The following is a 26,134-nucleotide window of genomic DNA, read 5'->3' on the forward strand; positions in this document are numbered from 1 at the left end:
CCTTAACTTTGGCTCAAAAATACAGTAAACTCATAGTTGTACAGTCAGTTCAGTCCCGTCATGATGGTCTAATTACATTGACCTTATAAAGATGTAGAAATTTCAAGAGATTTTCATGTGCAAAATGCATTCATGTACAATTTGTACGTAGGATACAGAGTGCCTGCTCCCCCTCTGTAGTAGTGGCATTTTAGCAAAGCAAATTTTTGCAAGCAGTAAGATTTCTGATCACTTACCTCTTCAGTGGTGCTGGAGAAGGGCTGAGTAGACAGTGGAACCCATGACGTGTCTGCGATTTCAGTCATGCGCAGATTAGGGTGATTCCTCTGGCTGCTGTTTTGGGTGTAGTTTTCCGTAGTATTCCTGATGAAGGCCTCCGTGGTGTTCCTAATAAGGTTTTCTGGGCTATACGGAACTGTATTAAATGTAGTGGGGATCTGAGGAGGAGTTGTGTTTCTAGTGCTCCGCACTAAAACTTCTGCTCCCAGGCGAGCTGAGGTAGAGGGAGGACAGTTGAAAAAATTATTTGCGTATTTTATGGATGTTTCACGTGAAAGCAATTTTACTTAGAAAAAAAAAGACCCCTTGGATAAGTTCAGTAATATAATAAAGCAAAGATTATTTGAGTGTATAACAAAATTCATTTGCCCTGTCTAGTCCACTCATCCTTTACCCATTCATCAATTTTATATGGTGAAGGGAGGGTTGTAAAACTGTAGTATTAAAAAATTCCTGCTCTGTGTCAAAGACAGAATTAAATTGACTGCATGAACACCTAGGGGACTGCTGAGATCATGGGGCATGGGAATTTATCTCCAAAATCCTATGCAAATCTCTGAGTATATGACATATACATCATTTCTCTATGGCATACCATTGCAGCTTTCATCAACTCCTCGAAGGAGTATTACACAAAGTAGCAGGTTGGGAATCACTATTTGTGACCTCCCCAACTTCATTTTAAAGATTAATAATTCCTTGGAGAATAATAACATTTATATCTTTAACCATTGCACAGAGGCTTTACAATATAATTTTTGTTTTTAACTTCTTTTAACTGACACATTAAAACATAAAGTTGTATGTCTTAGTAGGGTACCCATGATGTTTCAATACTTGTATACATTATATAATATATAAATCAGGTTAAACATTTATCTCCTCAAACACTTATCATTTCTTTATGGTGAAAACACTTAGAATCTTTTCTTCTAGCTTTTTGAGATGTAGACAGTACATCATTGTATCTATAGTTACCCAACTGTGCAAGAAAACAGCGGAACGTATTTCTGTCCAACTGTAATTTAATATGTATTAGAAACCACTTTTAATTCTAGCTGTTTTCATCCCAAATCATGAGCATGCTATATTTTCTAAGCTACTTACCTTTTAGAAGAATAGTGAATTAATTTTGAATATGTGATTGGTGGGATTAATTTATAACTTTGCTCTACAAGAGTGAATTTTCCATAATGAAAAAAATATTGGTTCTGAAGTAGGTGCACATGGCTATGTTTAACAATGTGCTCTCCATCTGTGAGGGTCCTTGTTACATTCCAATTTCAGTTGTCGGATTCAGCCTTTCTAACAAGTTTTATGGTCATGGTGGTCTTTATATCACCCTTTGTGTGGCAAAACTCTAGAAAATGGTTATATAATATAAAGCATTGGAAAGTTCTGGAAATTATGGCTCAAGGTGGTATGTTTAAAAGTCTCCATTAACTCCATAGATGGTGAGTTTTCAGGGATATAAAACCCCACAAAATCTTATTGAAGCGGGTAACTATAACTTTGAAGAGTTTGACTGAAGACTGTTAAAGATTTTACTTTTCACTACTCCTTTACTGCTTGATGCAGTCAATCAACTATTTATTAAGAACTACTATGTGCCAAGTGGAAGTCTCCTAAAGAAGAAATGAATCATCACTCTTTCCTTGTCCTACTCTGTCCTACTGACACCTCTTTTGAGCCTCATTCCTTTTCAACGTCATTTTAATATATGTCACATGGCAATTTATGTAAGTAAGAGGAGGATAAGGCAAAAAGAGGATCATGAAAGAAATACCACTTTTACAGTTTAGCAAGATGTAGCACTGGGCATGGTGGCGCAAGCCTGTAATCCCAGCACTTGAGAGGCTGAGGCAGGAGGATCACCGCGAGTTCAAGACCAGTCTGGGCTACAAAGTGAGCTCAAGGCCAGCCTGAACTGCATAGTGAGACCCTGACTCAAAAAGACAAAAAAAGAAAAACATAAGTAGCAGCAATCCTCCTAAAAGTTAATAATATAATCCTGGCTATTAAGTGTCTTTCCCTTGAGATGTAGAGTTGTGCAAAGTACCTTGGGCATAGAGTTGACAGATTTAGCAAATAAGAATATGTGCTACCCATATTGCAGATGAGCAATGAATATTTTTAGTTTAAATCAATATATGTAATATGTTCCAAATAAACAATAATATAAAGTTTATACTACATATTAAATATTATAAGTATACTTATACTAAAAATTACCTATTCATCTGAAATTCAAAAATAACTGAGCATTATTATCTGGCAACTCTGTATATCCACTAGGTTTACACTTTGACTTCTGGTCATTCTCTTTAGCACCTGTTTTTATCTTTTCAAATCTTTTCACTATCACGCATTTTTGCCGGAGTTGAACCCTTCTGACTTAAATTAGATTTATCCTTGAAGTGTTTTCTGCATGACAAACTCAACCATATTATTAGATTCCTTTAGAAAAAACTTCAAAAAATCATCTTAGTTTTGCAATCTTAAGTTAGGTGCTTAAATGTTCTCTTAAGTAGATGTGTCTACTGTAGGAAAGCAAAACTTTATCTATATGGAAATTAGAATTTTGGTGATTTCGAGTCTTGGCCAGTGTCAACCCTCTGAGTTGATTAATATGTATGAAAATTTTAGCTTTCAGATTCTTTACAAATATTTTTAATGCAATTAGGACAAAAAACAAGCTTCTGAATACCTCACATATAATTATATTTCTTAGTATGTCAGTGTATGCTTACTCTTCTTAATTAAGGATTAGAAGATAAATTTTTATCTTAAGAACTTTTATTTAATTAGTCAACTTACATAACCAATTAGATGGATGAAACTGGTTAAAACAAAATAGATAAATGATTAAAACACTGTTGAAATCTCTTCCCCATATAACATAGTTTATGACTATCATTGCATGTAGCTGTTGACTACCCCTCTGTCTTCTCTAATTGTAGTTAATCTTCTACATATAATTTTAGAACACCTCAAACTAAACAGGTCCATTTTTCATTTTAGGCTACCTACCTTTTTTTTTTTTTTTTTCAAAAGAAAGAAACTATAAAATTTTCAGGTCCTATATCACTTCATTTTGTGTTTGTGTTTTTAACTGTGCTATTTATTTGTTCTTTTATTTTGTTTTCTGAGCCTAGGTCTTGCTATGTAGTTCAGGCCAGCCTTGAATTCACTATGTAGTCCATAAATATGCTATTTAAGAAGCAAGAAAAAATTTTAGCTTTAATGTTCAACTTCTACATTTTGTGAATTTTAAAGCTGGAGTTTGTTGCCATGGCCCTACCTTTATTTCTAACTGTGATACGGAAGATTTGGTCTGGGATCCAGAACCTGCATTTCTAACAAGTTTCCCAGGTGATTCTAAGTAGCCATATATGTAACAGGAGCCAAATGGAATCCTGATAATTTCTCATGTGGTTATTGAAAGATTATAAAGTAGACGGGAAAAAAAGAATATCCATTATAAAAATACAAAGGCTACCAAGATAAAAATTTTTTTCTGTCTCCTAAACTCTTCATTTAAGTAGGTGCAAAGAATTATACTAAAAATAGATCTTTGGGTGTTTTGATGTCTATGAATTCATCTGATGTTCTTTTAAAGTGTATGTATATTTAATACCTCATGAAAGAGCAAGATGTTTTAACAAACACAAGGAAAAGTTCTTATACAATGGAACAATGTGTTAAAGCTATTTTTAAAGGCTTTATTGTACCATTTCTACTATATTGTTTCTACTTTATAACACAGTTCCTTCTAAAACACAATTCTAGGACAAAGAGCTCTTGGAACAGAGTAGTATCACCTATAGAATGACTTGCAATGATTGCATCATATCAAGACCATCTTTGGAATACATTTTAAAAAAAGCAATGTATATTTCAGTTTATAATTAATTGATCTATGATTGACTTGGATAAAATAATTAATAGAAATGGGATTTTGTATAAGATAATAAAGACAATACATAATTTCTCTTTTTAAAATGGTATAAATAACTTCTAAGTGCAATAACTGAAAACATAATAACTGAATTAAACATATTTTGAAGATGGGAAATTTTAACTATGTTCACACTTTCTTTTTTTGGCACATTTTGTTCTGTAGGAAGATAATATAATATAGCTCTTTTGAGGGGGCACTAGTGATTGAACTCAGGGTCTTCCCACTTAGCTACATTCCCACACTCCCCATTTCCCTTTATTTTTCTTTTATGTTGAGATAGAGTCTTGCTAAGTCATTAAATTGCCCAGGCTGAGTTTAAATTTAAGCTCCACCTGCCTCAGCCTCCACATTACTGGAATTATAGGAGTGTACCCCCGCACCTGGCTGAATGTACCTTCTGAAAATGAGTAAATCATCTGGAAGATAACAAATTAAACAGAAGACACTTTAGAAAAAGGATGATAAACATACACACACATGCACATGTATAATACACACACTTTCAACAATACTGAGCTCTGGTAAAGGTAAAGTGAAAGTGATGAGAATTATAGTAGATATTATTGGAAATGATAAAAGTAAGTTTTCAGAACATGTAGTCAGTTAAATAAAGAGTAACTTGAAATACACACCTAGATTTAAAATACTCGAGATTAGAAATGAAGTAAAATTAACAAATGGATATTGATACCAAGACACAGTATAATAAAACACCCAAGCACAGCATAATGAATAATCTAGATTAAAAAAGGAAGACTGACAAAATCAAAGAAACACTTCAGTAACCAATTATTGCCAGCTCTTGTGCTGAAAGTAGGGCCATCTTATGAAGATGTCTGTGCCTTAGCCTCATGTCCACATTTCCTTCTAGAAAGAAGGGCAGATGGTTGGGGAGAGGCAAGCAAACCGAGTGGAGGAGGAGGCGTGGCTCAGGCGTTTAGGGACATCAGGCTGTGTGGGAGACGCTGAGCCAGAAGCTGCTTCTCGGGGTCAGGGGAAGGTACCGGGAAGCGGGTAACTAACTTGGCAGGCCCAGGGCTGACCTACCATTAGGCATCATAGGTGCAGTGCATGGGATCACCTTTAAAGACTACTCAATGATTTAATTCTTTAAAAATAAAAAAATGAAACTTTACCATAGAAGAGAATGTTTTAATTTTTTCCCCTTTCAGGAGAAACAGAATTTAGGGCCCATAAAAATCTGGTAAATTATTTTCATTTTTCTAATGGAGGAAAAGGCTCACAGAGGCAAAAATGACCAAAGCCCACGGTAGGTCACAGGCTGAAAATGGCTGGGCAATTATGGAATCCGTGCCAGTTATTTTTAATGATCATATAAATTGCATATAAATAATCACTGCGAACATTATCGTCAATGACTATATTAAACATGCTCCATTACAAGACATGTGCTGATGATGAAGATAAAAGAAATATTAAAATGGCTACAAGAGCTAACTTGGTCCACTTAGTAGCATCTGTACATATGGAAAACACTGTTTCCCCCATAAATTGTCTGTATTCACAAATACTTCTGCCACCTACTAAAGCAAATAATTTCTGCTAAAACTTTTTCTCCCAAAAGCGTATATGATTACTTATCTTTTAAAGTGCTTATGCATTTTATCCTCCCATCCGAATTATTACCGTTAAACAATTACTTTAACCAGAAGTTATATCAGCCTGCTAAGAATATGGCTTCCTGCATCAGTGGAATCTTTTTCAGTGATTTCATCAACTTGACCACATCAAGGACACTTGAAAATTTGCTTGCCCCCAGATGAATATGATATTTGGATGAACTAAGGTGTTGTAAGTACTGAATGTAACCAAATGTTGGTTTGTTGGCTGAGATTTTATACTGAGAGCTACTCTTAATCTGAAGCATCTGAGTGAAAATAATTTCAGGCAACCATCCAGCTTTTTAGAAATGTAAGAAGACTTGGCATCCCTTGAAGAAGGTATTCAAACCACGATGGGATTTTGTACTTTGTCTAGAACTTTCACACAGTCTGTTAATGGGCTTGTGTGCGTGTATGTTGGTTTTGAAGCCAGTTTCAAGTTTAAAATGTTTTAATCTCTGTCAAAGATTATTTACTTAGATCTCCCACACTAATAAATTCCTTAAAGTCAAGTCCCTTCTTTCCTATATAGATATGAAAGTCAAGTAATGAGCTATTTTTCTTATCAAGTAGATTCATAAAATTACAAGACTGGGCCACTGTAAAGTTTGTTGTCTATTTGCTAGGCTAAGGCTATTTCCTCCTGGAATAGATGCAACTGTATGTTTTGATGGCTTGGGTTTAAAACTTATGCTTGGATTGGATAAAAGGCAGCAATAGGTATCATTTTAATATAATATTGTTCAAAGTAGCCCTCAAACCTTTACTCTTTCTTTAATATTTTCTACAATTTTGATATTCAGCACTTTCTGAAAGTTGAAACATTTATTCATTTAATCAGGATTTGTTGAGCCTGGGTGACAAGATTAAAGCCCCCCTCCTGGGCTGTAGCTCAGTGGTAGAAGACTTGTCTAGCACGTCCAACCCTGGATTCAATTCCCATTACTGCACAAAAAGTCTCCCTTTTCCAGTAGTTTCACTTTCCATTTTAGTCAGTCATAGTCTAAAGCTGTTAAATGGAAAATTTCTAAAGTAAACAATTTATATTTTAAATTGTGCACCATTCTGGGTCGTGATGAAATCTTAAGCCTTGCCACTCTGTGTGGCCAGGGCTTGAATATTTCCTTTTCCAGCGAATCTGCACTCTATGTGCTACCCGCCCAGTAGTAAGTTAGTAGCCACCTTGATTACTAGATCAACTTGTGGTGTCACAGTGCTTGTGTTTGGTAACCTTTATTTTCCCTAATAATGGCCCTGGAGTGTAAGCATTGTGACTCTCGTAATTTGTGTATGTCAGAAAGAGGCCTGAAAGTGCTTCCCTTAAGTGAAAAAATAAAAATACAAAAAGATGTTTTAGAGAGAGATCACATTCACATGTTTTATTACAGTAGAGTGTTACCATTGTTCTAATTTATTATTACCTATTGTTAATCTCTTGTTGTGCCTAGATTAAGCCGTATCATTAGCATGTATATATAAGAAAAACACAATATATACAGGAGTCAGTACTATCTGTGGTTTCAGGTCTCCACTTGGGGGAGGGTGTTATAACTATCCCTGTGGTAGGGGGGCTACTTCATGAAAAGACTCAAGGCATAATCATTGTTCTCAACCAGCTTATCGGGTAGTAATTTACTTTTTTGGTTTTTCACCTGTATCTCTGGCATTTTCAAAAAGATTTGGTAAAGGAGAAAACTGGTTTTTAAAATAAAATTGCAAGTGAACACTCCTGGAATGCATTAATGTGCAAATACACCCCAAATGCAGGTCAATATAACTTTATCTTTATGTGTAAGGTCAAGCTAAGCAGGAAGCTCTACATTTCTGATTGTTAGGTTTCAAAACTTTGAAAGTTAGAGATCTGGACTCATTCTTAAAGTAATAGTACTCCTCTGAAATGTTCAAATGTGTGATCATACAAAAAGTCAGTGCTATTCAACAGATCTTATTGTGTTATCGATGATTACCTTGCACGAATGTATAACATGAATGTTTTTAAATATTTGGTATCTGACTGACAAAATATATATGGGAGAATGATATTTTTCAAATTTGTAACTAGATAGTTTGGTGTTTTGGAGACAGTCCTTTTATTATTATTATTATTATTATTATTATTATTATTATTATTATTATTTTGGTACCAAGAATTGAACTCAGGACCTTGTGCTTGCCAGGCAGGTGCTTGTGCCGCTGAACTATATCTTGGGCCCCTTATTATTATTCTTATGACTAAGAATGATAGCTGTATGGTTCAAATTTTAAAAATAATTATTTAAAACGCTGATTTTCTTTTTTTAAAAAGAGAGTATGTCTGACAAGAGATAGTCTTCCTTTGTCTAAAATGAAGATACAGAATTATTCTTAAAGGGTACATTTGAAATTCAGAGGAGGTAATGAAACTCTCAACCCAGCATGGTCTTCACTTTGGTCATCTGTTACAGCCAGGTGTTCCTGTACCATGCAATCCACAAATCTTATTTAATTAAGTTCCTACCAATTAGGCCCCATTAAGTATTATTCTGCTGTTTCATTTGTCTTGCTAATATGTTGCATTAAGGGGTTTCAAAGAAATATGATTATATGAAAAATTTGAAGAGATAGGCTAATTTTACATTCTTATGCTAGCAACAATTATTTGAAATACTTTACTATACTATAGACATTCATCCAAAAATTGTTCTCAGTGATTTTTAAATTGAATTTTAATCTACTTTGAAATTCTATTGAACAAGTAAAATAGAAAGAGAAAAGCAATGCCAAAGCTCTTAGTGAAAACTGCAATAGTTAAATTATGATAGAACCCTGTGGACCTTCAAAATGCTGTTTGAAAAATGCACAATTTTTAAGTTATCCTTACAAAATGTTTCAAAGAACGAGTGCTCAGTGTGACATAGTGGCATTGTGTATTGGAAGAAGGGTGGTTTCTTTCTATCACACTCTAATATAACTGTGTATTTGCTTCCCTGTCCTCCCATTACTCTAGGGAGCAAGAACTAATTACTGACTTTCAAGCTTGGCTGCACAGTAGAATCGCCTAGGAAGCATTTTGCAAGTACAATAGTTGATGTAATTGACCTATAGGATGAGCCCAGGCATTAGTATTATTTAAGAGCTACCAACTAAGTCTCATATGAAGCTTGGGTTGAGAATCACCGGTGTCAAGTATTTTAGTTACAGCACAATTTCTGGCACATAGTAGATTTAGAGAAACATTACTTGGATGCTTGAACGAAGTCACGAATGTTTCCGTTATGAAGCAAACATGACAAATATGGTTCAGATTTTTACCTTCACTTTCTTCTTTTTTCTACTAAAGAATGTAAGGAAAATTTATAACCTATGGATGAATAATGTGCATATTTCATATTTGCGCTCATTTAGATTCTAGTATTTGGTTGTTAACCTTAAAAAGTCACTTTTAATGTCCATTGGAACCATTCATTGCAAACATAAGAATGCATTTTAGTTAATTTTCACTGTGGCTTCTCTAGCAAGACAAATATCATATTTTATGTTATGCTATATATCATTTTTAATCTCTAATTAATAGTAAGTTGAAGATAGGGCAGAAAGATATGCCTGTCAGCTTATAATTGTGTTAAAGCAAGAATATATAGTGTATTTACATATATTCAAATATAAGATTTTAAAATTTTAACTCTGCTTTTTTCTAGAAAATTGTTTTTTAAATTCATGCTACTGACTATGTTTTGGATATGGCACAGTAGTAGTTTATTACAAAAGATCTGTTCTATCTACTTTTACTCTTTAAGTCCATCACTGGACATATTTTCCATGAGTGTCAAAGGTCAAAGGAGATAGCATGTTCATGAGTTATTTTCTGACTTGAATAGTGTTGTACTGGGTCCATATCTACTTTTCTGTAAAGTTCCAATTAAAGAATCTTCTGCTAAGGCTTGGGGAAGCATCTCACTTCCTATGTATAGCAGTACAACTGGTATACTTACAATGAATGTTTCTGTCCTGTTTGATAAATGAGCCATGGGAAATGAGTTGTGCAGATTGGAACCATATGTTGCATATTTTCTGACAAAGTTGAATTTTCTACCTGACATTTAAATCCTTATCTTCTTTGTAGAGTCAGAAATTATAAAAGAACAAGACCTATAACTCTTAACTTCCATTGTAGAAGACCCCATTGCATTCAACTGGCATCTAATTGTTTAACTTAATGAAATAAACAAGTGCCAGAAAACTGTCAATCTCAAAAAGAAAGAAGAAAAGATTTATGGGAACAGTAGATGCTGATCCCTAAATGGGGATTATGGGCTCGTATTATATGGGAAGCTTTGTAAAAACATCAAGTATTATGTACAAATCTAGATCCCCCTCCCCTAGGGATTTTCATGCCCCCCATTGGGCAAAAGTCTATAATCCTGCATTTGAGAGCTATAGGTGTCATGGAATATATACTGGACAAGAAATTAAGAAACTTTGGTTTTAATCATAGCTATTTTACTAGTGATCTGGAACCATGTACCTAACCTTGACAAATTTCATTCTCCTAAGTGAGGGGCTTCATTTCTAGATAATTTCTCCAGTGATTTGTAAGGTCCTATGTACCTACTATACTGTAATTCAGTTAGTGTGTCTTTTATGACTTCCTAAAGCAAACCTCTAATAGAGAACTAAGTGCACAGTAAAAATGTTTAATTTGAAGACATTTAATAGAAGGACTTTGAGAACTGATTCTGAAAGGAATAGCTCACCTTTTTTTAAGCAGAGGCTTTCATTGACCAGTTTTCCCTTCTCATTGGCCTCTATTTTCATCCAGCTATGGAGGTATTTCCTGCCCTTCTTGATCACTACCTTAGAGCCTTGCTTCTTGAGAAAGAAAGATGTATTTTCCACCTCAAGGAACCCTTCCTTCTCATAGCAGGTCCATCGGGGTGCCTGGGAGCAGTGGGAGAAGACAGCAGCTCGCGAAGGGCCACGGGAGGAGTTGGAGACACCCAGGCACAGAGCAGATTTAACATGCTGGAGCTTTCCATCCTGAGTCCATAGCCACTGCTGGTTCTGGCTGGTCTCATTGCATGAACCCACGATCACTTTTTGATTTATGAAAAGGCACTGTTGTTTCTGGACATGGACAATCTGAAACCCTTCTGGAAGATGAAAATCTTATAAAGGACTGTCACAGGTTAAAAGGACCATTAAAAACAAAACTATCCGCCCACAAATCAGCTAAGTAACAATACTAGCTCTACTTATATTGTTCTATTTTAATCATTTCAAGCAAATACTCCCAGATTAAGCACATATAATTTAAAATCTTGGGGGGAGGGGAACACGATAAAATCCTAAGGCTGACAATGACAAATGTCAAAGTGTCACTCTTAGCAAATCCCCTCTCCCGCCTTTTTTAAACTTTTAGGTGGTTTAGGGAAGAAAACACACACCCACTGGAAAAATGAAAAGAAGCCTGGAGAGGAAACAAAACCATCTAAAGAAGATGGTTTTCCTTTGGCTAAGGAAAGACACGTCCAAAGAATACGGTATGATGTCTTAGTCCAGATAGTTACATGTGCCATAGTGTATAAATGTTAGTTTCCTTTTTCACCTTTTGACTCACTCCAGACCTTCCCTATTACTAGAAAAAAATATCCTCCTTCAATCTTTAAATTCACCTTGTAATAAGTAATTGTATGTAAATCACATAGTCTGGCCAAAACTTTCAAAATTGGCTAAATTGATTAGAAGATAAACATCAAATACATTTTCTCACCCCTCTAATCATGATCTGTAGCTAAGAGCAACCAACGAAAGAGGCTCTGTTTTCAAACCAAATTTTCTATAGTCCTGGAGAACAGCATTTACTCTGTGACAATGTCTCCATTTCCCTGAAGTGCCAGGTTTAAAAAGTCTGGCATTGATGTAAAAAAAGTTAAAGCCCACTATGAAACATCCATATAGAAAAGTGAGATATTTAGACACACAAACCATTCAGGGAGGTTTTACTTAAATTTCCCAGCTTTCTCAAGGCAAACATTCAGCCTTCCCAAATGACAACGTCCAATTAAAACCAGTTTTCTCACCCCTTTAACTATGTTCCTCAAGTTTTTGTCTTTGACACAAAAGAAAGTAGAACTATAACCTGGATAGAAAGAAAACAGGGGGAATGCTACAGCCTGCTACACAATAATAAAACATTTCTCCTCTGGGCTCTTCACTGACTGTTGTAAAGATCCCTTTCAGGAGCTGCGCTGCCGCTGGTATTTGGGGACAGGCAGAGAGCATTTACTTGCTGGTGGGGAGAAATCTCAGCAGTGGGGGCACAGCTGGCTGTCTTCACCTCCCCTCCTCATTGTTTTTGGCTACCGTGGAGACCTCACTCCGTTTCTGCCTCACTTTGGACACTTTTCAAAAGTCAAGGGACTCCTCGGTTAGATTTGGGAGAGAGACCTCAGGGAACTGAGGCAGACCCACTCACCCGAACTCGTGAAGATCAAGCAGGTAAGAATCGCCATGTAAAATCCAGCCTCCATTTTCCACTTAACAACTGTTCACGCTTCGCTTGGGGAGAAAAAAAAATTCTCCCAGATAAGAGAAGCAAAGACTAGGAAGGAAATGTGCCTTCATGGTGAGGGGAAAAGTCAGTGACGAGCACTTCCTCCAATTGAATTGTTTGGGGGAAGTTTTACACCAGTGTCCTTTTGTCTGTTTCCTTAGAAAGAAGGGATTATGATTACCTCTGTCTTTTAAAAAAATGTAGATCTAGCCTCCAGGAGCAGAATAAACCTTCTTACGTCGTCACCTACCATCTCTGGCGCATGACTTCCTAACCTGAAGAGGGAAGAAGGATTGTAATCTTAGATAATTGAATGCTCCTCTAACATTACATCTTTTCAGGTGATGTGATTCTGCTGAATATATGCAAACCAGGTAATTTATGAGGGTCCATGACAAGGGATATAGAGGCTTAAACATACACTGTTTGTGTAATAATATGACGGGAGTCTATGAGGAAAACCACATAATGATGGCAGTTTTAGATCATTATCCCTCAAGTAATGATAATATTACATTCTGAGAGTCATCACCATGGGGCAGCTGCCTAAAATTAAACCCATCATGTTACTTACTTCAGGCTCCCCCAAGCAGGTAATAACCCGCTTCCAGGTAGAAAAGGAAAACAATAGAGTTTACTCAATATTTAGTATTAAGAGTAGTTTATTGGCAGTATGAAACAAAGTCAACATTGTTGCATTAAAAATTCATCTTTGAGCAGAACAGTTAGGTGTTTGCTGAGTGTAGTTATTTTAATTTTGTCTCTTAAGGATTAAACCTTTCAGAAATGTAAGGACATATGAGGCAGTGTCCTTATGAAGAACCAGGTTGCGTCAACTCCAAAGGCATCAGCCTTTTAGTGGGAGAGGGATTCCAGGTAGAGAGCATATTCAAAAATCCCTTCCTAGTAAAAGAGAGACAAGTATTTAAAATTCGTGATACTTCATAGTTGCTACAAATTTGTTTTTCCCTTTTAAAGTAAAACAAGTTACAATGTAGAAATATAGTGGATAGAGTTCCAGAGCAGGAGCTACCTCTATGCCTAATAAGAGAATAAATACATATATATCCATCGACAATCATTGTGCTCTGTAATTGGTTGACAGGAGGTACCGTAAATACACATTTAATAGATAATATTATCAAGACACATTTCCATATAAAATAGTTACTGCTTTTGATTTTTTTCCAAAAACAAAGACTTATTTGTTAAAAATCCATTATCAGTCACTTGCAATGCTAGCAGCAAGGTTCTGTTAACTGAGACAGGTAATAGCATTTAACACGGGAACAGGTGAACATCTGGCAGTCCATTCACAAGACAGACTCTGCAAATGTTAAAGCATCTAAACACAATAATGATTTCTTCAGCAGCTCTTCCAGTCATCACCTGATGACAGTTATCACGGAATATTACACACATACATTCTGGGTGGCAGATAGTCAGTACAGACAAAACGCAATCCGCCTTAGCTGTGGGAGAAATCTATCACACCTCATCAGCATAGGACCTTCAAAACGATTTGGGGGCTGCTTACAAGTTCATTCTTATACACAGGGGGCTGGCAATCTTGCATATGTTGCCCCTCCTTCCACAGTCCGCGCCACAGGTTGGCTTTGGAGCTCATCTTTCCTTCCATCGTAGGAAGCTCCTGAAAGCAGCCTCAGAGGGGTCATTTGATTAATTATCCCAGGAGACTGATGATCTGGTAAGTCTTCAGTGAATCACTGGACAATTTCTGCTGAAAGTCTGCTCTCATAGAGGCATAGAGCATGGTGCACAAACTCATACTGCTCGCTAGTTTGAACCATTCCACCCCTGCAAGGAAGACAACATAAAAGAATCCCATTTTATTATCATCCTACAGTCTCACAACCAGGAGGCAATGAGTGCTTTCAAGCTAGCATGTTATGCCAAAGACATATAGAATGATTCCATTGTTATTCCTCTTACCTGTATCCAGGTGTCCCAGCCTGTGAGGTTAATGTGATAATAGAGTCATGTGCTGCTGTGTTGACAACATCATAACATGACGTACTGCTTACGTGTTGTGGGGATCCTAGTGTGAATGAACCCACTGTGCTACCAGTTGTGTAAAAGTATATTTTATTTTTTATTCTCTTTAAAGGTTTGATTAATCTTGCATTCTTACATCTGGTAATCTGAGCAACTCTGATGAAGATAAAATTATGTAATATGACAACCACTGTTAATCCCTATCATTTTGTTCTGAAACCCTGTATCATTCTTATTGTTTTTGCTCTGTTTTGTTTTTGTCTATGTTGTAGGCATTTTCCTATTGTTCTTTTTCTTCAATTTTCTTTAAAATAAAAAAATAAAAGGTGAGGGAACTGAGGAAGAGAGAAAAAAAGTATAGTGCATGCAACTATGTATGCTACATAATACATGAAAATGACAATAAAAGACCTTGTGGCTGGGAGAGAGACCTCAGGAAACTGAGGCAGACCCACTCACCCGAACTTGTGAAGATCAAGCAGGTAAGAATCACCATGTAAAATCCAGCCAAGTAAGCTGGGTGATGTATTTATATGCTCTCATTTTCTGTTATTTTAGTGTGTACTCCCATTTATACTAAAAAATATCAATACAATAGGATGCTATCTTATGCCAGCAGCAGCCTCACACATCTTGTGTTAGTGCATCTGTTGTTTGTATCAGTCTGTCTTGTAGCTGATTTAATGTCATGTGCATTTGTTCATCATGGCCCTAGGACCAATGGACTATATCATTTGTGTCACTGTATAGTAGACTGGGCCGTCCAGGCTTGTGTAATACACTTCGTGACGTTTGCATAACAAAACTGCCTAACTACACATTTCTCAGAATGCATCGCCATCACTAAGCAATATCTGACTATCATATATCTATCTCTATCTATCTGTCTATCTATCTGTCTATCTATCTATCTATCTATCTATCTATCTATCTATGGCTTCACACAGTGCCTGGTGTACAAGGAATGTTATTAATTTTAAATTTTACCTAGGTATCATTACAGCGAGATGATATAGGCTTTGGAACCAGCAGGATCTCTGAATCCAAATTTCTCCTCTGGTGATTCTTAGCTGTGTCATCTCACACAAATTCCTTAAAACTCAGTTTCCTCCTTTGTTAAAGCAGGATAGAAGCAGAACTCACTTTGTAAGGTTGTTAAGTAGGTCAAACAAATTCAGTGCAGTAGGAGAGTTAGTATTATTTCACTGGAAGTTATAACTCATCTTTTGTTAAAGTGGTTTATATAGTTGGATCAAAACTGACTGAAATAGGTTAACCAAATAAAACTCAGCTGTGAAATGTTGTCCTTTTTTGAAGTAAAAGGGGAGTCTATCCTGGATTTGTTTATTGGGATATGTCTTATAGGGAAACAACCACATTTTGTGTATCCTAGGTATTTAAACACGATAATGAGGGGCTGGGGATTTAGCTCAGCAGCACAGCGCCTACTTGGCAAATGCAAGGTCTTGAGTTCAATTCCTGGTACCGGAAGAAAAACAAACAAACAAACAAACAAAAAAACCCCTAAACACGATAATGAGTAGGTCCTTAAATGATTGTGATCATTGTCTTCATAACTGCTCAGCTTCCACTTTATCAATGGATTTGTGGAAGGCAGCAGCCTTCTTGAAAAAAAGAACAATGTTTCAGTTATAATTATGGTTTATTGTTATTAGTTTGACTAAATTATCATATATTAATATAAATCATTTATATTCATTGCTTGCTGAATACCAGTATCATTATTTTTAGTAACTATTTGAAGTCATATAAAAGTCTCTGTAACCCTGTGATCATACAACTAATTGTTGTAGCTTAATTCCATGTTTTAGCCAGATTTTCCTAGTATCATTCATAATAATTTTCAAAGCACTTAAGCTTTTTAATTTAAAAGCAAGATACATTACCTGACTATCACACAATTTCTGGTTCATGGTAATAACTAAAAATGAGCTTGTATCTGTGTTTACTTGTCAACTCTATAAATATTAAAAGAGTAAGATTTCAACCTTGTAAATTAAACAGTGATTCCACAGGCAGGTTAGACATGATGCCCAAATGATGTATTTGTCAAGAAACAAAGGGGTAAATTCATAGTTTTCAGTGACAGAGATTTAAGGGCAGAAATATTTCATCAGTCCTTTCCCCTAGAATTGTACATTTTGTTGACCAATTGTTCCTTAGTCAAAAGTTTACAATGGGAATGGCCAGCTGAGGATGTGCTGTTTCTTTTCTTAGCTATACCATGACAGCTGGGCACATCTGAAAACATAGCAGGTGTCTGGAAGATGCCGCCCTGTACCGTGCCGCTTGGGAGATGGAGCCATAGTAAATATTAGGGCAGCTCCAAGGAGCTGAGAGGCACCTCCCTTCCTCTGGCATTTGCACTGCTCAGGGGACCTTAAGACTTGCTTTGAGCTGTAGGCTGTGTGTGGAACCTTGCAGGTGCTCCATCCTTTGGATTCTGGACTGTCAACTTCCTCTCACACTGAGGCAAAATTTTCCCTTTCTTGTAAGTTCTGGTCAACACTGGTATTTACATGTCCTACGGTGGGTGAATGGAGTCACGTGCAATGTTTTAATAACCATTTTAACTTAGGTGGGACAGCAGTGTCTTTGAATGATTGGAACAGATTTACTGTGGTAGTCTGTTAACTAAGTCAGTCAAGGCTGTTTCAGCCAGCAAAGGGGAGGAAGATAGCCAAACACACCCGGTTGCAGCTAGCAAAAATTCTAACCCACCTGCAGGCTTCAGGAAAGTATATGGAAAGTTCTGTTATTTTGTACTTCATTTAGAAAACACAAATGAAAGACTTGGCATCAGAGGATCCCCAAAGAGCATTCATTCCCATTACTGACCAACTCCAGTTTTTCCAGAAGGAAGCTGGATATCTGAGAGACGTCAGTCAGCCTCTGCTGCAATGCTGATGGCCGCATTGCCTCGAGAGACAAGCTTTTTGAGGCTGCCAGAAAAACTTTTGAAGATACCAGAATGAACCTGTCCTTCTCCAACTTTCACCCACTGAAATAACCCAAAAGAGTCTTAAGGCTTCCCTTGTATTCACACAATAGCTGTCTAAGTGCTGGGAAACAACCATCAAAGTCCCATGATTTTTTCTTCACTAGACTAAACATCCTGTGGTTACTCAATATTTCTGTCCTGCCTGGCTTCCCCATCACTCACCGATCCTGTCTCCTTCCATAGGCTATTTTATCAAGTATGACCGCCTTTGAGTGTTGTGTCTGCTGCTGATGGGCTCCAACCTTGGAACACATTTTCTCCCTTGAGCTTCACCTTCCAGATGAATGAATCTGCATTTGAGGTGCGAGTAGTGAGATCCACCATGCCTACATGGTGCCTGGTGCTCAGCAAGTATTTTAGGATATTATTTGAAAACTTAGGTTAATGAAAAAGTCAGCAAGATTTCTTTGAATGTGAATATTGCAAACGTCTCCCCTACTTTACTTCTGCCATTGAATTTTTGAAAATAAATGGAGGGCTTTCTACTTCTTTCTGTTAATTTAATTTTGTCAGTCCTTATTCTCAGCACAAAGTTCTTGTGCAATGAGTCCTTATTTTTTCAGTCAACATATCCCTCATTTCCAGACAGTTAGCAAGACATGTTACATCTTATCTAGTCATTTATTAGAAAAAAAGAAGTGACAGGAGTAAGATAGAGTATTTTATAAGTAATTTACTATTATGCTATATACTGTCTGGTGACATTCTAAAATTGTTTGCAATTAACTTGTAGATCCTTTAAGTTAAGACAACCATGATTTCATAATCTATTCATATTTGCAACAGTGAAAAGCACTTAATATTCCCAGGTCAAGCAGATGAATTATTACGTGGTTATCTCAGACTTGCTATTTTTGTGACATGTGGCAATGGACAAACTTTGGACTAAAGGAAGTCAAGTTCCAGGGTGCATTCACTGGAGTGTGGTTCAAATTCAGAAACTTGTGACAATCATCTTGGAAAATACTCAGAAATTTTCGTATTTCATGTATAGGATATAGGATGCAGTATATAGAACATTTTGTCACCTCCTGTAAGAACTTAAAACCTAGGATTACCTTTCAGATATTATAAGGCAGGCATGGACATTTTATAGTCTGGCCCTAATAAGAAAAACCCAGGAAGCTAGAGCAGTGCCTATATGTAAGACACCTGATGAAATAAAGTTAGATAGAACTTTCAAGAGACTTTTATAGCAATTGGCCCTGTCCAGTTTAGCTCTAATTTGGTCTCAGATACCTCTTGGGCCAGAGAAGGCTCTATGAACTTGCTGAAATCTAAATCCATATCACTAATACGAAGTTTCTAATGCAGGCGGGTTCTGGAGTATTAGAAGGAAGGATGCTTTTTTAAAAATTTCTTTAAAACGTATCACCCAACTCCCATTTAAAAAGCAGGCATTAAAATGATCTTTTGCTTCCACTAGGTAATAGTTAAAACTTAATCAAGGTTAAGATTTTAAAAGATTTCTGTGGTGGACAAGATGATATTTCAGAGTAGAGTAGGCTATAGGGCCCATAATAGTTGGGCTATTATTAAAGAGAATGCTGGAAATTACCACCATTGCCAAACGTATTATATTAAAGCATAGCCACTACTTGGACAGTTCTCCTTAGGTAAAAATCTATTCCTGAGAAAATATAATGCCTAAAGGTACAGTAACTACCACTGAAGAAGAACCAATAAAAAAAAGTAGGAAGGTCAAATAAACATGGCCAGGGAACTCTAGTTAACTATGAAAGTGGTTAGGTTTGAAAGAGTTTGAAATGCAAAGTGTCAAATTCATCACTGGAGGGAAAAAAGTATGCTAGGTAAAAAACAGAACAGAACAGAACAAAAGGAAACAAAAACCTGTATATTATTGTCAAAGTGAATCCTATCTTTAGCACTACTTTACCTTATTACATGATTTTTACATTACTCAGTTTTCTTGTCTGTAACAGTGAAGTAATAAAGTAACAGTACCCTTCCCTTATCATTTTTGTAAGAAATAGGTAGGATAATCCCTTTTAAGTGTTTAGCAAGGTAAGTTCATATAAATTCCATAAATACTAGCTATCATTGTTAGTGTTACTCTTTGGTAATGTCTGGTCAAAGAAGACTGGCTAAGAAGTTCTAGGATGAGACTTCCGAAGACTTTGCAAAATTAAGAACAAGCGTGGCAGAGAATAGAGGCTTGCTTGGGTTAGGAGAGTCTAGATGGAGAATCCAAACATTTAAAAAAACTATTCTGTAGTCGGAAGAGAAGAGAAGAGAACTGTAAAGGAGGCAGCTGATGTAGTGGAAAGTAGCAGGCTTGGAATCTGTCAGGCTCAGGTATAAATCTTTACTGTCGAATCTACTAACTATGTGACTTTAGACCAATCATTTAATTCCTCCCAGCTTGGATTTCCTTGTTTATAAAAAGACTTTAATGAGCAATGCCATCTTGCATTGTGAGTGTTAAGTCAGTGACACCAAGTCAAGGTCTAGCCCCCAGCTCTTCTGAGAATTCCCAGGACCCCAGGGTCCACAGGAGTCTCCAGCCCTCGGCAGGGCAGAGGAAGAGGTTAGGTGCTCAGGGCTAGCTACTAATCTCATCTTTCACCAGGGAAGCTGTACCTTTTGTTGGACTTTTACATTGGTTCTCCGTGGAAGATTTTGTCTGCTAAAAATTTTCCATTATTCACCGGCCTGGCAAGTAGGATTTACCTAATAAGGCTTCATATTATGCAACGCTTCAGAGAAATACTTCACAAAATGCTTAGCGCAGTGGCTGTGTTTATGAAGCAGTATATGGGTGCTCACTATTCTTCTCAGTCTTCTTACAAGTGCTTAGTTCAGGTTACCTAGGCTGATCACACACTCCAGGGTTTCTTGGAACAGTCATGATTTACTGCTGTTATTCTGATGTGACTATTAGTCAGTCCACCTTTTACTCTCAGAGCTGCCTTGGTTTGGATGATAAATTTTTGTTCCCCTTAATTATGGCCCATCCCATGCCTTGGAAAAAAGTGGTTTCCTTTGTTGCAAAAGAAGCGTGTCTGTGTGGGCATGATTCCTTTTGAAGTCACAGAATATGAACACTACATAGGATCAGGCCAGAGAAGATTCAGATACACTATGCTGTCCTAGAACTGTCAGCTATCTCGTATCGCCTCAGCCCTGCCAAGCCCCCAAATCAGTTTCCATGCAGGGAAGCACGTAGCTCTCTCAGCTGGGGGTAAATACAAGTTAAAAGGGAGAAAATGAAGTTTTTTCCACTTTGCTAGTAGGAGAATGTATTGGAAAAGAATACAAGGGGCCCAAGAGAGAGATTTGGTTTGTAACAAGTTAAAATCATGACCTTTTGTGACTATTAACTCACACACACACACAGAGAGGCAGCCCTTCCTGCTGTGCTGCCCAGCCCATATCCGGTCTAATCAGTAGACAGAAGAAATTCTGTGCCGGTGACTCACTTCTGGGCTAACAATGGAATTTATGCTCCTTTGCGCTTTATTATTTTCAAATCTGGAATTCTTTTGGTAGAGTTTGGTACAGTAAATTTAGAACAAAAGGTGTGAATGCTAATGCGTCTCATGGGTAACACTCTGATAGCTTGGGTCTGAGTCAAGCGAGGCTAAGTCTGCTGTATTACCCATATGCAGCTGTAAGGCACATCTGAGCTGATCCATCAGAGGATTTCCCTGGTCTTTACAGACATCAGAAGCAGGGAAAATTTAAACATAAGTGTGACTGACTCTGACCAGGTATGGTGTACATTTCTCTGAAACAAGTGTGTCCTAACATATTGTAGGGCATAAAAGCCAGTCCAGATGAAATGATACAGTAATTCAGTGACAGCTGTAGTGTATCTGGAGTTCCACTTGTTCCCTTGAAAACTGGCCATTTTTTGAATAGTCAGGTTAAGAGCAATTAACTCCTAGCTGGGAGGAAGGAAAACGTTGTCCTGGCAACCCCCTTGGAAGGCTCAGTTGGCATAACCTGTTTTTGCAAAGAGTTCTTGTTATGCTCTGAGAAACTTAAGGCCAAGACAGTGTACCAATATCTAGGGCTTTATCTCTAAATAGCCTTAAAATAAGTGAACCAAAATGCTGAATTCCTGATCTTCAAATGAGACCTTTGAAATTCACTAATTAAGAGTATCTTTGTGGTTGGTTGGTAATGCAGAGACCTACAGATAAATATGAGGTTACACTGATAAAATTATAGCAACAAGTAGAAAATTTAGGTCTGAAATTCTTTTAATTAGATTTTGGAAATAAAGGATATTTAGGGGCATACATCAGTCTAAGAAGTTGATGGCAAATATACCCCTTCTTTAAAATTGCTACAGATAAAGAAATAAGAAAAGAAAATCACTGAGGTAACATGACTAATTAAAACATTCAGATGATAATGTGACATACACTGGAAACATTTTTTAAAATCTTGTTTTGGAAGGCAAAAGTGAGGACTTTAGATGTCATTCCATTTTAAGGCTTCCAATGTAAAGATGTACAAAGACAGTTACAGATTTCACCACTACTTCTCAAAAAGGAAGATTAAATAGATTAATTTGTGCTTCTGGGGGGGAGGAAAAGAAAAAGAAACAAAAATCCTGGAACCAGATATCTTATGTTTCATCTCTCAAATTCTGTTTTCAAATTCTTTCTGTGCCCAGAGGTACCAATGGGGTTAAAAGAAAAAGTGAGAAAAAATTGCCTTAGGTCAGCCTGCAGTGGAATCTGTCCCTTTCTTTCCTGACTAGATGCCTTTTCCTGAGTCATTCTCCCACACTGTCTATGACATATTTGGAGTGTTCTGAGCCACCATATTTCTTTGTTTTTTAATTTTTATTTACTTTTTGTCATTTTGAGATAGAGTCTCGCTATGTAGTTCAGGCTGGTCTTGAGCTCACTTTGTAGCTCAGGCTGGCCTCAAACTCCCAATGATCCTCCTGCCTCACCCTCCCAAGTGCTGGGATTATAGACATGTGCCACCACCCTCAGCCATTATTATTTTTTAAAGGGATAAGTTCATATTTTATACTCAGTGTTAAGTGAGCTTTTGTCACAATCTCACATGGTGCGACCTCGGTGTACATAGAGTCTTTATGAATCTCTTGTGTTTGGAGCTACAAACAGTAGAAACTGGTTGTTTTAGCTCTGCAACAATTAGAATTTTTAATGAGGTATGGTCACAACAACATTGATATTTGAGATTAGGTTTCAGTAAGATATGGAAAGGCTTTCTAAGAAATGAAAAGTGATTACATTATGTTTCATTCAGTTCTAACATTATGTGTCCTTTTTTCCACCTACGTTTTGGAAATTGTTGACACACGTGTATAGTAAGTAAATGTCTGTTAATAGGAAGATGTGATTAAGCAAAGTATTCTTTATCACAACCATGTTGGCCAATAGAAAGTTCATTGACTGCATCATATCTGCACATTAATAACATATAATCTAAACTAAAATCATCAAAGACAAGCAATTTTTCCTGGTGTGTGTAGAAACTAGTTCAGGGTTATTGTCAAAGTGTTAGAATATGAGCTTCCCTCTTTGTGTTTCATCCATTTAAGTCTTCCACTCCAGAAATCAACAGCCTTTTGGAAAACAAACAAATCTGAAAATCAGCCAACTTAATTTGAGCAAAATTAGAAATTCAGTTCAGTGTGAAAAAAAGTCAAAATTTGTTATGTGACTTCATATACAGAACTTTTTGGTCTTAGAGTCTCTTTTAAGAATGAAGGGTTTGCTTGATATTCTTGAGAAAAACTTTTTGAATCTCTCCTGTCCTAGTGGATATTGGGCATATGTTATGGGCATTATTGCCATCCCATTGTTCTCCACAGAAGTAAAGGTTTATTAGAAAGGGATGTTAGAAAGCGTATTGATCTCTTCTCAATCACTGAATCCAAGGATGGAAAGGCATCTTGTTGGAGAAGTCCTCACATCTACTTGAATTACATTATTGGTAGACCAAATAAATATTACATATGCAGTATTTGTACCACTAATTTTCAAATATATGTAGGCACTTTTCTGAGTCATAAAATAAAAACTAATTTATAATCACTGTGGGATTCAAAATATAACTATCAGGCAAAGTTCCACAAAATATTTTCCTCTTAAAAAAAGGTCTTCATAGCTCTTAAGCCTCTTCTCTCTTTTTGCTATCTACAGAGGGGCCAGACCAGTGGTCACACAGAAAATTAGGGTAAGACCCAGGGTTAGCATGATGTTTGTCGTCCTTTGGCCCAGGATGCCTGAACCTTCAGCCCTGGGGCTGCCTGTTCATGCACCCCGCAGGCAGTGCTCAATTCCAGCAACTGCATTACTCTCTTCATCTTTTAATTAAAAATGAATATCATGGGCATGAGGGGATGATTCATTAATACTCTTCTAAATAAAACACTCGTGGGTGACTTGTGCTGAATTTGAACTACTTAGAAAAAAAGAAATCTTATTTTAGCTTAAAGTATGTTCAAAATTATTATTAAAAGGAGAATCACAGACTTATGACTCTACCATGAGAACTGTGACATCTATTAATAGAAGTTTCCCTGCAGCCAATAATAATAAAGTCTTGCCAGAGAAAGGAGAGCTCTACCAAACGGCTTTGTGACTGTTGTCTTACTGGAAGCATCCACTCAGTGTAACACACCATTTCTGACCCAGATCATTTCAGTTTACTGCTAAAATGTAGATTTGTAATTTGAGTACAATTGGCCTATATTTGTCCTGTTGAATAACAACTATTATGCAATGCAATTCTTTTGGTGCGTGGGGGGACTTAGGATTTTGACCCTGTCCCCTGCTCAAAGTCTTGACTTATTCTGAAATAGCCCAGAGTTCACATATGCAAATCATGGCTTCATCTGTTTCTTTGCCATTAGCCATGTCAGGACTTCTCAGAGGACACAGCTGTAAGTGATGGGGGCAGATTGTCAAGAGAGGATGCACCATGGGCAGCTGGCAGCACTGTTAGCCATTGTTAAAAAGAGTAGGAAAGGTTAGGAAAAGGCCTATGGCGCGCGTACTCTGCCAAGTACAAAGTATGAGCCTTCTTATGGTAAGCCCTATCTTTTGTATTCCTAATTGTACTCAGCTAGATGTTTCAATTAGTCTTTCCCACTTATTTAATGGTCCCTTTCCCTTATTTAATGGTCCAGGTTCAGGCTGAAATTACTCTTCCATCTCAAATCTTTTGTTCATCATCAAACTTCTTGGAAGAACAATTTATATTTTTTAGGACAGTGCTTTGTCCTCCACTTAGATGATACTTGAGGAGAGCTTGGTGTGGTCAGTGGACAAGTGCTTAAACAAAGCTAAATTGATTTCTATGCTGGAGGACTTTTTGGAGTTTTTAAATGCGTGAATGCTCATTGTGAATCTCCGAGTGGACAGGGGTTCTAAGACATAGAATGTATAGCTTTTGTTTCAAATTTAATTGAGAACTTATTTTTTGCAGAGTACTATGTAAGAAGGTCTGGCACTTAGAAAGCTCTCAATAAATGGTCTTTCATCAAACGGGGCCTTGAGGAACACAGTTTGGGGAAATGGGTTGGGGGAATTCATTGTTCTATACTCAGGTGCCTGGTACATGTTTAGTAGTAGATGCCTGGTGATGTTTGTTGAAGGAATGAATGACCACATGATTCAGGAGCGCCACTCTGAGCAGAACGTCCTGGGATCTGTAACATAGGACATAGGATTCCTAAACAAACATGCTGGAAACAACTCAAAATGGGTGAGTGGGATCTTACCCTGGGATTAACATTCTGCTGTCACCATCTAGAAATACTGTATGACTTTTTAAAGAAGATCCCAATTTTTATTTTACACTGGCTCTTGAAAATTATGTGTGTGACCCTGCTTGAGGTAGCCCAGGCTAGAACTCGTCTGTGCACAGAGCTTGTCTGCCAGTCTCCTTGGCTACGGGTCTCATCAGGGTGTGCACAGCATGTGAAATACCCTTTTCTACTCCCCTTCATCACTACCCAAGTTCTGAATGTACTTAGGAGGTGCAGAGTTATAACCTCTCTAGCTATGCTACTGGAAAGAGAAAGTCACCTCATTCAAGGGGAGAATAGCCAAGGTCACGTAAAGTGTTACTTTTACCTCCTATTCCAAGGTCAAATGAACTTCAAAAAAAAAATGATTCTTCTAGCTAAAGTTGAACTCTGAAATAGCAGACATTCAGTATACACAGACATTTCGGGCACCCTCCATAGACAGAGGTTTTGAGATGAAGCAATTTTCTTGTGTCGCTCAAATTGTATTGTTCAGGAAACTTCTGATAATCTCAATCCATTTATTCATAAAACAGCACTCATTCATGCTAAACACTGTTTAAAAATTATGATGTTTCATTGTCATTGTATGTCTTTCTTTCTTTCTTTTTTTTTTTTAATTTTTTTTTTCCGGTACAGGGAATCAAAGTCACGACCTTGCGCTTGCCAGGCAGGCGCTGTGCCGCTGAGCTAAATCCCCAGCCCCCATATGTCTTTCTTTCTTTCTTTCCTTCTTTCTTTCTTTTTTTGTACCAGGAATCGAACTCAGGACCTTGGGCTTGCCGGATAGGTGCTGTGCCACTGAGCTATATCCCTGGCCCCTGCATTGTTTTAACTGGCAGAGCACTATCCAAGAGATACACTTTTGTCAATCAGTTTCACAATAAGCACTACAAGAACCTCTTTATTTTTATCTCTAATATCCATAGTTAGAAATCAG

The 26,134-nt window shown here is 37.0% G+C and overlaps 2 protein-coding genes across 4 annotated transcripts in view; both read right to left on the reverse strand.

Annotated features, from left to right (window-relative positions):
• The window catches only part of Ptprb (protein tyrosine phosphatase, receptor type, B), a 119,133-nt gene extending 106,733 nt beyond the window's left edge, over positions 1-12,400 (reverse strand). For both annotated transcript variants that reach the window (XM_005374312.1, XM_005374311.1), the window contains exons 1-3: positions 12,317-12,400; positions 10,596-10,991; positions 237-493 (exon numbers count right to left, since the gene is read on the reverse strand). In XM_005374312.1, coding sequence (XP_005374369.1) covers positions 237-493; positions 10,596-10,991; positions 12,317-12,371 — 708 coding nt within the window. In that variant the 5' untranslated portion in view covers positions 12,372-12,400. The remainder of the gene's footprint in view (positions 1-236; positions 494-10,595; positions 10,992-12,316) is intronic.
• Positions 12,401-13,038: 638 nt separating this feature from the next.
• Ptprr (protein tyrosine phosphatase, receptor type, R) overlaps positions 13,039-26,134 on the reverse strand; it is a 366,148-nt gene continuing 353,052 nt past the window's right edge. For both annotated transcript variants that reach the window (XM_005374316.2, XM_005374317.2), the window contains one exon: positions 13,039-14,212. In XM_005374316.2, the coding sequence (XP_005374373.2) occupies positions 14,119-14,212 (94 nt within the window). In that variant the 3' untranslated portion in view covers positions 13,039-14,118. The remainder of the gene's footprint in view (positions 14,213-26,134) is intronic.

The sequence above is a fragment of the Chinchilla lanigera genome, unplaced genomic scaffold (genome assembly GCF_000276665.1).
Source record: "Chinchilla lanigera isolate Chin_1 unplaced genomic scaffold, ChiLan1.0 scaffold00004, whole genome shotgun sequence".
In the NCBI taxonomy this organism is placed as follows: Eukaryota; Metazoa; Chordata; class Mammalia; order Rodentia; family Chinchillidae; genus Chinchilla; species Chinchilla lanigera.